The sequence below is a fragment of the Panulirus ornatus genome, chromosome 19, assembly GCF_036320965.1.
Source record: "Panulirus ornatus isolate Po-2019 chromosome 19, ASM3632096v1, whole genome shotgun sequence".
Taxonomy (NCBI): domain Eukaryota; kingdom Metazoa; phylum Arthropoda; class Malacostraca; order Decapoda; family Palinuridae; genus Panulirus; species Panulirus ornatus.
In genome coordinates this window covers 4,167,870-4,184,461 of record NC_092242.1, presented here as the reverse complement: position 1 = coordinate 4,184,461, position 16,592 = coordinate 4,167,870, and the positions used below count along the sequence as shown (strand labels likewise).

At 37.7% G+C, this 16,592-nt stretch overlaps 1 protein-coding gene and 1 long non-coding RNA gene across 2 annotated transcripts in view; both read right to left on the bottom strand.

Annotated features, from left to right (window-relative positions):
• Pdzd8 (PDZ domain containing 8) overlaps positions 1 to 14,592 on the bottom strand; it is a 65,769-nt gene extending 51,177 nt beyond the window's left edge. Inside the window, exons 1-6 of the mRNA XM_071674316.1 lie at positions 14,477 to 14,592; positions 12,382 to 12,693; positions 9,853 to 9,963; positions 6,698 to 6,890; positions 6,007 to 6,092; positions 3,465 to 3,689 (exon numbers count right to left, since the gene is read on the bottom strand). Of these exons, the coding sequence (XP_071530417.1) occupies positions 3,465 to 3,689; positions 6,007 to 6,092; positions 6,698 to 6,890; positions 9,853 to 9,963; positions 12,382 to 12,618 (852 nt within the window). The 5' untranslated portion in view covers positions 12,619 to 12,693; positions 14,477 to 14,592. The remainder of the gene's footprint in view (positions 1 to 3,464; positions 3,690 to 6,006; positions 6,093 to 6,697; positions 6,891 to 9,852; positions 9,964 to 12,381; positions 12,694 to 14,476) is intronic.
• A 698-nt stretch (positions 14,593 to 15,290) lies between these two features.
• LOC139755334 (uncharacterized) lies at positions 15,291 to 16,554 on the bottom strand. The gene is made up of 2 exons (XR_011714081.1): positions 16,420 to 16,554; positions 15,291 to 15,880 (listed from the first exon to the last, which is right to left on the bottom strand). It is a non-coding gene; the product is annotated as an uncharacterized lncRNA (long non-coding RNA).
• Between the last annotated feature and the right edge of the window lie 38 nt (positions 16,555 to 16,592).

The following is a 16,592-nucleotide window of genomic DNA, read 5'->3' as shown; positions in this document are numbered from 1 at the left end:
TTTCTCCATTCAAACTCACCTCCCAATTGACTTGACCCTCAACCCTACTGTACCTAATAACCTATATATATATATATATATATATATTATATATATATATATATATATATATTATATATATATATATATATATATATATTTTATTTTTTTTATTATTTTGCTTTGTCGCTGTCTCCCACGTTTGCGAGGTAGCACAAGGAAACAGACAAAAGAAATGGCCCAACCCCTCCCTATACAAATGTATATACATACACGTCCACACACGCAAATATACATACCTATACATCTCAATGTACACATATATATACACACACAGACATATACATATATACACATGTACATAATTCATACTGTCTGCCCTTATTTTTTTCCCATCACCACCTCGCCACACATGGAATAACATCCCCCTCCCCCTCATGTGTGCGAGGCAGCACTAGGAAAAGACACCAAAGGCCCCATTTGTTCACACTCAGTCTCTAGCTGCCATGTAATAATGCCCGAAACCACAGCTCGATTTCCACATCCAGGCCCCACAGAACTTTCCATGGTTTACCCCAGACGCTTCACATGCCCTGGTTCAATCCATTGACAGCACGTCGACCCCAGTATATCACATCGTTCCAATTTACTCTATTCCTTGCACGCCTTTCACCCTCCTGGATGTTCAGGCCCCGATCACTCAAAATCTTTTTCACTCCATCTTTCCACCTAAAATTTGGTCTCCCACTTCTCCTCGTTCCCTCCACCTCTGACACATATATCCTCTTGGTCAATCTTTCCTCACTCATTTTCTCCATGTGACCAAACCATTTCAAAACACTCTCTTCTGCTCTCTCAACCACACTCTTTTTATTTCCACACATCTCTCTTACCCTTACATTACTTACTCGATCAAACCACCTCATACCACATATTGTCCACAAACATCTTATTTCCAGCACACCCACCCTCTTCCGCACAACTCTATCGATAGCCTACGCCTCGCAACCATACAACATTGTTGGAACCACTATTCCTTCAAACATACCCATTTTTGCTTTCCAAGATAATGTTCTCGACTTCCAAACATTCTTCAATGCTCCCAGAATTTTCGCCCCCTCCCCCACCCTATGATTCACTTCCGCTTCCATGGTTCCATCCGCTGCCAGATCCACTCCCAGATATCTAAAACACTTTACTTCCTCCAGTTTTTCTCCATTCAAACTTACCTCCTAATTGACTTGACCCTCAACCCTACTGTACCTAATAACCTTGTTCTTATTCACATTTACTCTGAAATGTATAGGTATGTATATGTGCGTGTGTGGGTGTTTATGTATATACATGTGTATGTGGGAGGGTCGGGACATTCTTTCGTCTGTTTCCTTGTGCTACCTCGCCAATGCGGGAGATGGCAACTAAGTATGATAAATAAAACAAATAATCATTTCAATTTATCATGTTTAACCACCATCTTCCGCATTGGCGATATATATATATATATTTATTTTTATTTATTATACTTTGTCGCTGTCTCCCGCGTTTGCGAGGTAGCGCAAGGAAACAGACGAAAGAAATGGCCCAACCCCCCCATACACATGTATATACATACGTCCACACACGCAAATATACATACCTACACAGCTTTCCATGGCTTACCCCAGACGCTTCACATGCCTTGATTCAATCCACTGACAGCACGTCAACCCCGGTATACCACATCGCTCCAATTCACTCTATTCCTTGCCCTCCTTTCACCCTCCTGCATGTTCAGGCCCCGATCACACAAAATCTTTTTCACTCCATCTTTCCACCTCCAATTTGGTCTCCCTCTTCTCCTTGTTCCCTCCACCTCCGACATATATATCCTCTTGGTCAATCTTTCCTCACTCATCCTCTCCATGTGCCCAAACCACTTCAAAACAACCTCTTCTGCTCTCTCAACCACGCTCTTTTTATTTCCACACATCTCTCTTACCCTTACATTACTCACTCGATCAAACCACCTCACACCACACATTGTCCTCAAACATCTCATTTCCAGCACATCCATCCTCCTGCGCACAACTCTATCCATAGCCCACGCCTCGCAACCATACAACATTGTTGGAACCACTATTCCTTCATACATACCCATTTTTGCTTTCCGAGATAATGTTCTCGACTTCCACACATTCTTCAAGGCCCCCAGAATTTTCGCCCCCTCCCCCACCCTATGATCCACTTCTGCTTCCATGGTTCCATCCGCTGCCAGATCCACTCCCAGATATCTAAATCACTTCACTTCCTCAGTTTTTCTCCATTCAAACTCACCTCCCAATTGACTTGACCCTCAACCCTACTGTACCTAATAACCTATATATATATATATATATATATATATATATATATATATATTTTATTTTTTTTATTATTTTGCTTTGTCGCTGTCTCCCACGTTTGCGAGGTAGCACAAGGAAACAGACAAAAGAAATGGCCCAACCCCTCCCTATACAAATGTATATACATACACGTCCACACACGCAAATATACATACCTATACATCTCAATGTACACATATATATACACACACAGACATATACATATATACACATGTACATAATTCATACTGTCTGCCCTTATTTTTTTCCCATCACCACCTCGCCACACATGGAATAACATCCCCCTCCCCCCTCATGTGTGCGAGGTAGCGCTAGGAAAAGACAATAAAGGCCCCATTCGTTCACACTCAGTCTCTAGCTGTCATGTAATAATGCCCGAAACCACAGCTCCCTTTCCACATCCAGGCCCCACAGAACTTTCCATGGTTTACCCCAGACGCTTCACATGCCCTGATTCAATCCACTGACAGCACGTCGACCCCGGTATACCACATCGTTCCATTTCACTCTATTCCTTGCACGCCTTTCACCCTCCTGCATGTTCAGGCCCCGATCACTCAAAATCTTTTTCACTCCATCTTTCCACCTCCAATTTGGTCTCCCACTTCTGAAACCACACTGCTCTTCCCCAATCTGATGCTCTGTACATGCCTTCACCCTCTCAATCAATAACCTCCCAAATAATTTCCCAGGAATACTCAACAAACTTATACCTCTGTAATCTGAACACTCACCTTTGTCCCCTTTGCCTTTGTACAATGGCACTAGCAAGCATTCTGCCAATCCTCAGGCACCTCACCTTGAACCATACATACATTGAATATATTTCTTTTTCACAGTACTTAGTCGCTGTCAACTTTTTCTAAGAACCCATTAAATTGAAACACCCCAGACGCATGTGAGGCGTCTGGGGTAAACCATGGAAAGCTGTGCAGGTATGTATATTTGCGTGTGTGGACGTATGTATATACATGTGTATGGGGGTGGGTTGGGCCATTTCTTTCGTCTGTTATATAACACTTATATAACACTTTAATCAAACATTCACTATGAAGAAAAGTTCTAATTAACCAGTAAGTGTAATACAATACATAAACATTATACCTGCAGTCTTGTACACTTTACAATGCTGCCAGTCAATCTTCCTGAGGGGACGGAACAGCCTTCTTCGTTGATTGCTTGAGTTTGTCTTTTGACAAGTGGTGGCCCTCGCAACTTAAAGTATGGCAGGGTGTGCTTGCGCTTCAAAATTCCACGTAGTTGGGAAACAATGATTGAGTTGAAACGAGGAATATGAAGACCAAGGCTTGAGTAAACCTCAAACTCCACCTTTAAAACAGATTCTTCTTTTAACTACAATAACGAAGGTTAATTCTAAATTAATTCTCCTTTGTATCAGATTTCAAAATGATTAATGCTCTAAAAAATTAAGGATTCTGTTCTTACAATATGTAGGCACTTTGATAACAAATGTCTTTGGAAACCCAATGTAAGCTCAGGGTGATAATCATACCAGCGGTACAGAAAATGGACAGTGCCTTTCCATGAGAAGAAATCACTATACAAAGCTCATGCAAATGTACTCCACACCATAAACTCATCTTGAAATCAAAATCACTCACTAACACATATTTTCAGTGCTAACCAGTAAGTGCATTAATATTACATCCCAACTACAAGGAAATGTGGGAAGTACTGATTCATTATGAAAAATTCAGCTCAAATGAAAGATAAGACATGAATGTTGAGAGGTTCTTTACTTTATGAATTAATTAGCTGATCAAAACAAATGGTACTGGGTTCACTGTGAAAAGAGTCTAATCAAATATTTATTCCCTACTTGGGACACAGAATTACAGATAATCATCAACTACAAAGTCCACCTTTGAGGAATGAAATGTATGTCAGAGTGACCTGCTTTTGGTGGTATACTAAAGCATCTATTGATATATTTTTGCAAATGATGCTGTGTAACTGTTCATCAAACAGTATATGAGAACTGATCTCAGATGTAAAACTAAACCATAGTTCATACTTGGACTTGGATATGGATACTGAGTGTAGTCCAGCAGTTCTTCCCCTACTTTGAAATGGTGACCATAAATGTGTATATGTGAAAGGAGGTACAGTAGAAGCATACGTATTTATGTGCCTCCAACTATTTCAGTGACAAGGTATACCTTAGTCCAAACAATAAAGTTCAGTTTTTGTGTGGCTAATGAGAACAATGACGTATTCTAACTATAAGCAACAACAAGGTGTATCACTTTTGTCATACCCAAAGAGGAAAGGTGAATCTTTCGATAAATAAAGTTATTCTTCCTGGTTAAATAAATTCTGACAGATGCTTGCAACCACAAAAGTGGCTCAAGCTTACTGGAATAATACAAATAATATAAGCCAGATGAATGTCGAACAACAGACTTTGATCTATAATGTCCACTAATAAAAAACTTCATTATTCTATAGGCCTACCACTTAACTGATACCCTGTAACCACTTCATGACAATTCTACTGACACCTTGTACCCACTTAATGACCATTTGATTGATACCTTGTACACAATCAATAACCACTTAATTAATACCTTGTGCCCACTTAATGACAACTTAATAGATTCCCTGTACCTGCTTCATCTATTGTTTTGTCACTGGTCAAGTCTAGTGCTAGACTCAGATGGATCACTTGGAAAATTCTTGCTATAAGTTTTATGTAACAATCAAAGCTAAACTTTTTATTTTGCTTTGTGCAACATATCAGAAATTACTCAGAATGAAGTCTTTCTTGAAGTACATTCAATCTTATAAAAAATCTATCTTATCTGTTTATCTATATCTCTAATGCCTGTTCCAACTAGAACTCCCTGAAGGGGGTGGCCACAGAAATAGTCTCCATATGATAAATGATAAATTTACCTTGGTGTTTATTTATTTTAATTATCAACATCAACTAAAAACTTTAAAACTGTCTTCAGTTTTAAGATCACAAGATTCAAGTATTTTCCCAGAGATTCAGAAAGAAATAGTAATGAAAATTCACATATTGTAGCACACACTCTAAAGTACAGTATATACTGTAAAAGTAAACTGTTTATGTGGGATTAAGTTAGCTAATAAGAAGGAAAATGAAAAAACTGTGGTACAGTCAAGAGTGTGGCTGGAGAGGGAATAAGAGAATATGGAGAGAATGAACAAAGACGATTTCTCACATACAGACAGAATCCACTGATCATCTTAGAGAACATTTGCTCAGTGGGAGATTATTACTCTGTTTTACCCTCCACAGTGGGGTGCATCCTTGAGGACAATATGTTGGATATACCTTAATGAATTTAACTGATATTATCCTTTTTATGTTGGAGGCTCCAGTCACAGAAAAAAAGTCTATATCAAGGCCAGGCTTTATTTAAAATATAGAGAGCTTAATTAAAGGGAAAAAGAAGAGACAAGGGAGAGTATTTATGAACTTTGGAAGAAGTGAAAAACCTGTCTATTAAAATCTACCAAGTCACGGTTATTTGGGCATGAGAGGGTTGAGAGTTCCAAAGCTTCGAGGTGTAGGGAAAGAAACACTTATCAAAATGGCCCATTCTTGAGTTGGCAACCAGCCACATATTAATCATGTGAAACTGATCGCTCATCTTACCTGAGGTTCCTCATAGAAAGAGAAGCTCCAGTGAGTGAAGGGATGCCTTGAAAACTGCAAACGACCATTTCCAGAAAGATGAACAACTGTCAATAAAGATTGTTGCTCTTAGTGATTACATGCATCATGTTTAATCATAGACAACAGCAAACACTAAATCTTTAGAGTATGGATATGAAGCAATCTAACGTTTGCAATTTTTTCCAACAGAACTATATATATATAATTTCAAAGCATTTGAAAAATAAAAACAACAGGGGTTAAAAACATCTCATGCGTTATGGACAATGACAAGCAAAATTCTGATGCAAGACAAAAAGTGTGCAACATTGAGAACATTGCTTTTAGGGTATTGCAGAAAACTTAGGTGTCCCTAGGATGTGAAGGAAGAAGTAGGCATCCCTCACTAAGATTAAAAGCAATGTGCATATGTTAGCTGCATGTAAGTCCAATCTTACATTTTGCTATTTTTCATTTCCTTTCACATCACTCAGCAACTAGTAATTAAAAAGATTAAACACTGATATAGGGAAGTGATTAAACACTTCCCTATATCAGCTTACTTTCACTTAACTCTCTAATCTCAAGCACACTGGAAGACATTAAGTAACCAAAAAAAAGCAGTAAATTCGAGGTAACAAAGCATATGAGAGACTGGGATACAACATTTCAGGCACAAGTGAAGACATACCTTTAATTTTAACCATGGCAGTCTTGGACAACCGTGATGAGGCATCAATAGCTAGTTGGATTCCTCCATTGTACTCCACTTCTACCATTATGTCAATCTGTTCAAGAGTTGAAGTATCAGGGTTGAGATTCACATGTTTAGCCGTCACTGCTCGAATGACAGGGAAGTTTGCTCCTAGATTCAAGTCTCGGATCTGAAATTGGTAAATTCTATTTTACCTACTTACCATCCCTGCCTCAGAGAACGGACATCAGAAACTTAGAGGAAGAACATCAAAAACTAACAATTTAGCCTCATAGGAAAGATCCTTGCCAGGCTCTCTTCTTTCTTACTTTTATAAAGTGATAATTAAAGAAGATAAAATACTGAGCCCGATAGTTATTCTCTATGCAGTTATAGTTGTTAGAAATGGGGGAACAAAAAAAAAAAAAAAGGAATACCAAATTGGAGATGTAAGGATGGAGTGAAATAGATTTTAAGTGATCAGGACCTGAACATGCTGGAGGGTGTAACAAGTGCATAAGATGGAGTGAAATGAAATGATGTGGTATACAGAGGTTGAAATACTGTCAATGGACTAAACCAAGGCAAGTTATGCAGCTGGGGTAAACCATGGAAAGGTCAATCTGTCCCGGTTGTGGATATGGGGCTGTGGTTTTGGTGCACTGCACAAGACAGCTAGAAAATGGATGTGAGCTTATGCAGCCTTTATCCATCTGTTCCTGGTGCTATCTCGCTACTATGGGAAAAGGCGATCAAGGATGAAAAAAATTATTATATATATTTCTCTTCTTTTCTTTCATACAACTTCAGTATTTCCCACACATGCAAGGCATATAAACTTTCATATTTACTTCCTGCCCCAGATGTCTCTTTTATTGTTATTAGGTTCCTGCAGCAATAAGGAAGCTAGCTACATCAACTGGTCGGAACCATAGGTCATAAAGTGTAGTGATGCTGTGTGTCTATATGCAAAGACTGCCAGGCAATTAAGTAGGACTCAGTGTCTTTGATCAGGTAGTTATATCATAGGCATGAAAGGTCTTGAGATAAAGTATGCTGAAACAGTGCTTGTAGTGTTGTAGGGATGAGTGATGTCCAGACCATACCTGAGAAAGTGTGATTCTTGTTTGCCTGGGAGTGTAAAGTTAGAATGAGTTGGAAGGGCAGAAGTTTAGTACTTAATGGGTTCGTTCAGTGTGTATGTGTTTTGTCACTACTAAATTTGTTGGGGGCTGAGAGATCCGTGAGTAGAGATTGCTGAAGTGTGAGGCAGGGGTAGGCTTATCATTTCTACTTAGGGATCAGTGGTTAGCTATGGAGTGGGAGGGGCTTACTGCTACTGCATACAACTAAGTTCCAAATATACTAAGGTGGAGCTGTATTGAGAGGATCTTTATATCATTTGTGTAGATGTTGAGTGAGTACCTGCAGCTGCTAAGCAGCCAGTAATTTTCTTGATGCATTATTTTGTGTGGTTTGCAGCTGTTATATTTGCTTTTAAGCAGGTGTATGACCATGAAGGTGAGACTTAGTTTACAGTGGAGTAGATGAATTGTTTGTAGAGGATGCAAAGGGAATCCTTTTCTTGTCCAATTCTTTTTTCATACATACTTACCATTTCCCACATAAGCAAAGTATTGCTAGGAAGAGATAAAATAATGGCCTTATTCACAAGATTCACTCTCTATCCATCTCATGCATAATGCACACTGTTTCCTGTGTTCATAAGGTAGCACCAAAAATAGATAGAGAAATGGCCTCATTCACTCATGTCCACTCTTTATCTGTCATGAGTAATGCATTGAAACCACAGCCCCTTTCCAAAACCATATCCAACAGACCTTTCTGTGGTTTCTCTTAGCTACTTAAGGTGCCCTGATTCAGTCTAATGACAGCATATCACTCCCTGTATACCACATCACTCCAATTCATTCTAGCTAATGCTAAATTTACATCCTCCCACATATTCAGGTCCTATGCCTTCAAAATCTTTCTCACTTCATCCTTCCATCTCCAGTTTGGTTGATCTCCACCTTCTTGTCCCCTTCACTTCTAACACATATCTTATCTTCTCATTCATTCTCTCCATACAGCTAAACTATATTCAGCACATCCTCTTCAGTTCCCTCAACTCTATCATTTCTTATTCCATTAGCCACCCTCACAACACTTATCATCCTCAAGCATTTCATTTCCAACACATTTACCCTCTTCCTTACATTCATATCTACAGCCCCTGCCTCTTATCTATACAACAGTGGGACTACTAAACCTTCAGGCAGCCCCCTTACAACACTGATCGTCCTCAAGCATTTCATTTCCAACACATTTACCCTCTTCCCTACATTCATATCTACAGCCCCTGCCTCTTAACTATACAACAGTGGGACTACTAAACCTTCAGGCATGCCCATCTTTCCCCCACCCCCAAATAGTAACCCCCCTTTCCACACATTCTTTAATCCTCCCAGGACCTTTGTCCACTCGTTTAAGCTCCCATGGTCCTGTTTGCTACCATTTCCACTCCCAGATATCTAAAACACTTCACTTCCTCCAATTTCTTTCTAATAAAACTTACATGCCAACTAAACTGTCTCTCCTTAAGGCTAAATTTATTAGCCTTGATTTTATTCACATTCATTCCCAACTTTCTCCTCTAACACATTCTCCCAAACTCAGAAACCAATATTTGCAGTTTCTCACTCAAATCAAACAAGCAGACCCTTTTTCTCTTATAAGATCATTACACCTACTTACTAACATATACAGTCTAGTTCCTTAGAAAGTTAATGTCAAGTATCAAACACACTGTCTGCAAACCATAACCCTCTTATCCCCATCTACTGATTAATCTCATCAACAAATCCACAACTACAGTTAACCTAAACCACTCTTTTCAATTTGAAGGATACAATAATCATACATTACAATCAATCAACAAGCATTCTAAGAATAAAATGAAATTAATCAATATCTAAAGGTCATCATGGAACAACCCTCTGTTCACTTCCATAAATTTTACACATACTTATTGCTTAAAACTAAATTTGAATACGAGAGGGGTTGTATCTTTCACTAAATAACAATCATCAAGCAGGGTGATGGCTCTGACTCATGGATCCTCTGCCATTAAAGAATTATGATATTCTTACCTGCATGTTATGGATGAACTTAGAGAGGGCTTTATGTCTCAAAAGATCATTAAACTCAAGAGTGAGAATGTTGGTGAGCCAACGCATAATCCCAGCTTCATAGCGCTTCTCCTGAGAGAAGAACAAATCATTAGAAGAAGAATTTACATAAATCTCACAAAATCTTCAAAAAGATCACAATTATTTTACTAAAGTGAGTCTTGAGACACCATTTATCAGAACCTAAAAACTATAATAGTTATGATGACTTCAAAGATATCCAATACATGGTAAAACGCTCATACAGATGACTGAATCACAAACATATGAAAGAGATTCATCAAAAATACCAAGCCAATGACTAGTTCTGCTGATAAGTTTTGCTTCAATATGCCAAACATCAGTCAGCCATTGAGCCATTCATAAAACCAGTTTGACTGAAAGAAAGTTAATGTGTATTATTGCTTGAATGATGACCCTGAAGCTGCACAATTTTTTTTCTGAACCCCATTCCCCCGAAGAATAAGTACCTAACTACCTCCATAAAAAACCTACAACCACAATGAAATTTTGCTGGAAGCAGAACTAGTTAGCTGTACTTATTAGGGAGAAAGAGAGAATCTTCCAATCTTCTTAAAACATTATTTCACCATGAGGATGGGCTGGCACATACCACTTAACAAAACATTCACCACATGAGTCACTTGTCTCTATTGGAAAAGATTTCACCAGCAACATGCCTTAATTAGGACTGCCCTAGCCATACTATCTGCTTTCCCAGGCAATAGTCTCTTAGACATGGATAATGACTTGCTGAATCAGTCTATTGTAATGAAAAGTGTTGATCATGACAGGTCCTGATTCAGGAGGTGGCACAGCAGATGAGTCCTTTCCTTCCCCAACCCATGTAAACCCTAGTGTTGAATATCCCCAGACTTATGTCAGCTTATGTGTCCAACAATATCTACTATTCACCATGTGTCAGAAATTTTTTACTATGAAAGATCACTTCCCTTCCAATAACCATCCCAAACATGTAACAAACATAGCATTAGTGATGTTTGTGGATGATTTCACATAACATCCTGAAGAAAGGGACAGTGATCATGTCCCCATTCTTATCTTAAAGAAGAGGAAACCACAGCAATCTGGAGATATAAGCCACAGAAATAATAACACCAGCAATACAAAGTAGCTGGTAAGTCTGATATGCCTAAGCACTCGCCTATCAACTATCCCCATCATCACACCCAGCCCTACCTTACTCACTGCTTGCAGCCAGGGTCAGTTTCCAGTTTCCCTTATTGACCTTCCTATGGCACCAAGAGTAAAGAACAAACATCCCTGTAAAAGGCTAATACCATTTTTCAGTTTCTAAAGACCCACAATCAGTAGCCACAAAGTAAGGAAAATGACTGTAGCACAAGGAATTTATCCAGGATGGAAATGGCTTAAACAATGACCCTTCTGATGCTAAAGAGGGATAGAAAATAACTGCAGTAATTCTCTCATCAGTCAGATCAGAAGTGGCTGGTATGAAAGATGGTTCGAGAGGTGATAAACCCATCCCCAGGAGGGTGCTTCACATTTTGGATGAATATTTCAACTATGAGAAATCAAAAGAAGTTGCACACTAAACATTCAACTGAACAGTAAGACCAGATCTAAAATATTACTACAGAACCAATGATTGGTTGATCTACAGTTTGGTGAAGAAAGAAATTTTCATCTAAGTAAGACAAACTACTCCCTTCTTTATCTCCTTCCAAAACTGATCAAAATAGACAGATAACAGATATCTCCATATTCCCAAGCTGTTCCTCTCTGTCTCCAGCCTATTCTTAAACAGGTTAGATCTATTTTCTTAACTATTCTTTTAAGTTTCCTCCAAATGTTATACTTAATCTTCCATCTATCATTTCATCAGGCACATGTAATAATTACTGCAATTTTGAATACATCATACATGAATTTTGTAACAAATAAGAGAAAACTTACCTATCTACAAATTTCATATCTTTACATTGTCCTCAATTCCACTTAATTCTTCTACTACACACTAACTTTGTACATCTAAATACATCTACAACTTACATTATTATGCATTTATCATTCATTCACTTACATTCCATTTAGCCATATGAGTCTGCAAATCTTGTCACTGTTAGCTGCAGGCATACTAAATGTGTCTTATGTGACCTGTGCCTTCTATTGGTATCAATTTTGTAGAATTTGCGTCTTCAGCCCTAATCATATAGAATGCTAGATGGCAGAAATGCCCAATCCCTGGGTTACACATTACACATCATTTTTATGTTTAAAGCACTGTAAAATAAAACATATAGTCACAATAACATCTAGCAATAATATTTCTGATTTACAATTCCTTATAACGTAAAAAGAAACCAAAGAGTACATTAATTCACTGTTCATGGGAAAATAGCATATTCATCCTTGAGGATTTGGTAGTTTCCATTTATACATATTGAGATTATGCATCTAAATAAATGCTGCTATACTCCTAATCTAAAACACAAAGAATTTCCTTACTTGGAAAAAGAACTGGAGTATTAAGTTGAGTGCCAAGCATGTTTCCCGGCGGCGAAACCCATCTCCTTGCTTAAGTCTATCTACAAGTTCTTCTGGTAAGCTGGTGTCTGTTACAGTTGGCCTTTTGGTTTCTGGTTCTGGCAGTTCTAATGTAGTTATCCACCACCATGCTGAAACTACTATGCTTACAGCACCCGCAGCAAACACAAAAATATTCCATAATAGAATACTGAGCATTTTGATATAAGGTGGTAGGGAAGATCTAATTCTTAGTAATTAGGAGTCTCTTATTTCCACCAATATTCATCTTCACTGAAAATAAAAAAAATAAATATAAAATGAATAACTGCGTACTCTTATAATCTTATTTTTTTATACATAAAAGGAGGAGATTGTCAAAAACTGCATCTATATGTGTAGATATAAGGAGACTGGAAAAAACTTGGTTCACTATTTTGCCACATGTATCTCCTTTACCCTAATTTACTATCATGTATCCTCACATAAATGGTGAGTGAACATTAACCCCCTTGAATGAGCAAATTTACAAAGATGAATGGCCTACTGTGTCTGTATACTTTCAAAGGAAGTGAAAGATATATCTTTAGCACTGGTACTGTGAGAGAAGAAAGGCAAGCAGATTGAACATGCAGAATCTAAAAATAAGAAGAGACAAAACAATACATTGCAGACTAAGAAATATAACAAGGCACATTAAGAGCATCAAGTAACTTGGAAAGTGTTGCAGTTGGGTATAAAGGATAAAGGTCTTCCATAAATCATGTTCATGCAAAATGTTTCAAAGCAGTACACAAAATAGTGGAATGGAAAACAGTAAACAAAATAATTTGACAGATTCAGTAATCATACGTTGTAAACAAAGGACCACAGAACAGTTGTAATAATCATAGATATTTCCACTTTCTAAACATATGAAATATGAAACATGGAAGACTGGTACAGCACAAGCCTCGAATTACTATTGATACTACAGACTAAAGCTGGAAAATTTAATGCTAGGCATCTTTGAGTGAACCAAGATATGATAAATGATGTTGATAAAGTTTAAGGAAAATAGTTTATTTCAGCAAAGAACATTATATATGAGTCCATATATATGGAGAGAACTTTAAATGATATGAAGAAAAAACTTCTTTAGATATGGCAAGGGCTCCATATGAAGAATGCATAATGTGAGTTATAGACTGGGTAGCAACAGCAGCTGTGTGTCAAAGTTCATACATGTGTATAATTCATCCACTCTAGACACAACTTTTCGAGCCCTGGTATCAGAGAGCCATAGCTTCCTAACAGAAGCTACGCAACCTATTCCACTTTCGAAATGAGTTCTACAACCCTCATGGTCCATAGTTTTCCCTTCTTTATTATCCTTAAATCTGGACCTAATCTAACCTTTCCAATAATTTCCTGTTGTATAATATCACCAATCAATTAATCTCTTCCAACCTCTCCATCTGACCAGCTTACTATCATTCATACTACCGCTCAGAAAACTGGCCATTTTTCTGAACATAACTGCATTACATGTACAAACCTGCAATGAATGAAACCTTTATCACACGATAATCAGCTTTGTGAATACAGTTAATTAATACCCGATTGAACTAAGAAACTAAATGCAGCAACAATGAAAAATTCCACTCGGAGAATTTCGTTAACATAAATATCAGCGAATCAATTTACATACATATTACGATCTTGAATGGCTAAAGAAAATCCTGACACTGTACTTAGTATGTAATTTTAATAGCTTATTTTCTTTACTATATCTGGATCAACCGTATAAACAGCTGGCAAATCACTCTTCTTACTACCATATGTCAAACTGAATTATGAAGATCACAAAACTAAAAAATCAATCACTACTACTCAACATTTAGGCAATTTCATTAAATCTATATCCTTTGTTGTAATAATGATGATTCTAAGCATGAATTCGCTACTGACAAAGGTAAAATGTCAAATCAATTCCTCGTAATCAATCTGAATATAGCTGTACTGATTATGCATCCATACATATACTGTAAACGATATAATCACAGTCAAGAGGATCATATTTTGAACACAACCTTACCTCATCCATTCACACACACATTCCCTTAGCGTCATGTCAAAGCGGGTCGACCATCCTGCCAGCTGACGTGCAGACGATAACCGCCAGTAGTTCCAGCTCTCGCCGCAAGATGTCGCACCCACATGTTTGAGCGATAATATACGGAAATTAACGATAGAGTTTGTTGTTACATTTACCCTATTCTATTTCAGTGAGGTTAAGTACAACATCTATTAATATAAATGATTAGAAAATAATAATAAAAATCAAGAGAGGCTTAAAACTTCATTAATACTTGCTAAAATCTAATATTTTTCATACTATGAAAAAATAATTATAATCCGCATACTGAAATAAGACTTTCCATCCTCAAACCTCACAGTAAACAAATCCTTGCGAGTCCGGAATTGACCATGGCATCGTTACTATATATCATTATTGTTTTCATGAACAACCCAAAATTGTTCAAGCTTATTATAAAATCGATAATATATCTAGACAAAATATTCTAAAGAGTGATCCAAATCTTGATAAATACAATGGTTTTAACTAACTGTAAGTAAATCACCTGCGTAGACAAAATCGATGACAATGTATTGCCATGGAGATATGGTAATGGTTTTCCTAAACCACAAATGGAGAATGATATGACGTCATAAGTACAATAACATTTAAACCTGCATTCAAGATAGTTTAAAACACTCAAAACATTACGAGCACGTGATCCAATTTGCGCAGTATGTATAAGAATACTATAAATTCGACAAATAGCATTACTTCAATCATATTTCGTGGAAGTATGCGAGTGTGGCAGTGTGAGGCGAGTAAAGGCAAGTTTCCATGACGCTCCGTTATAATTCCAAGGACGCATTCTTTTGTATAACAAAATACAATAAATAAAATAAAACAATAATAGGATGCATTGATGATTCAAGTATTTTAACAGATTATGATAGAAGTATCTGCATAAATCTGAAGAAGCAGTGGAGGTTAAGGAAGGTATACATCACCTTCCCATACAGGTAATCCTCAACTTTCTTGACTGGGTTCTTCTTCCAGGGTAAAACCACCTCAGTATATGGGTTTGGGGTCTATGGTTCGCCATCATATATAGAGCACCTTCATATTTACGATGGAGAGTTTTTTCAGATATAATTGTTCAAGGTAAAGAAAACGGAAAATGTACTTCACACGAGGTTGAATAATTAATATTTTTTCTTAAACGCATACCAGTAAGATTTCAGAAATCTAAATTTCTGGATGAGTTTATATCATGAAATACAGTGGTTTAAGCCATGACATATTCTGAGTTCAGCTGTCTTGGTTAGGCTGAAACTCTAGTAGGTGTCATGTACGATAGTCACCTCTTCTTGAGGATCTGTGCTGAAGGTGGATATGGCCGGCTTCTTGTTCGCCAAAGAAGCCCTGCAAAGATAGAAAGGAATTCTGAAACAGTATATACAGTGATTTCTTTCACAATTCTAGTTCTTTCATTTGACTATTACTCTGCAGTTCCCTCTTTATTTGTTTCCGATGGTCTGTGACAGTACCCTTCATTTAATTGGTGAATTACGTATTCTAGGATGGAAATTCTTCGCACAAACTGGTATCAAATGGCAACCTTTTCATCTACACGCCCTCTTCTCTGATCTCTATTCTGTATTTTATCAGTGTAACCGGTAAACTGATCTTTTTCCCTATTTACTGTTGTCCAGCTTCCCCACATCACATGGCCAGAAAGAAAAACACGTGTGCAAATCCCAGCTCTACATACTGCAGACAGGCATATAAATATCATAGTTTTGTAACAGGTTACAAACAAGCAGTATGAATATGAAACCTCCTCAGGTTAATTTTCAAGGGCACGACGACTCTGAATGTTCTACCGTTGCGGGAAGAAAATATGTCAGAAGTGATGCATAACTGAGAGGCTATGTATCGCCCTGAAGGAGCTATCTACGAACCTCTGTGGAACGCAGTTGCGAACCGATGTTAGAGTAGCACATGCCGATTGATTAGTGCTGCTCCAATGACCTAACCACCAGTAGTGGCCGGAGAACCAGATGCAAAGTGCTTGTGAGGAGTCCACACAACATGCCACGGAGACTAGCAAGCTGGTGGTGATCACCGGAGTTTG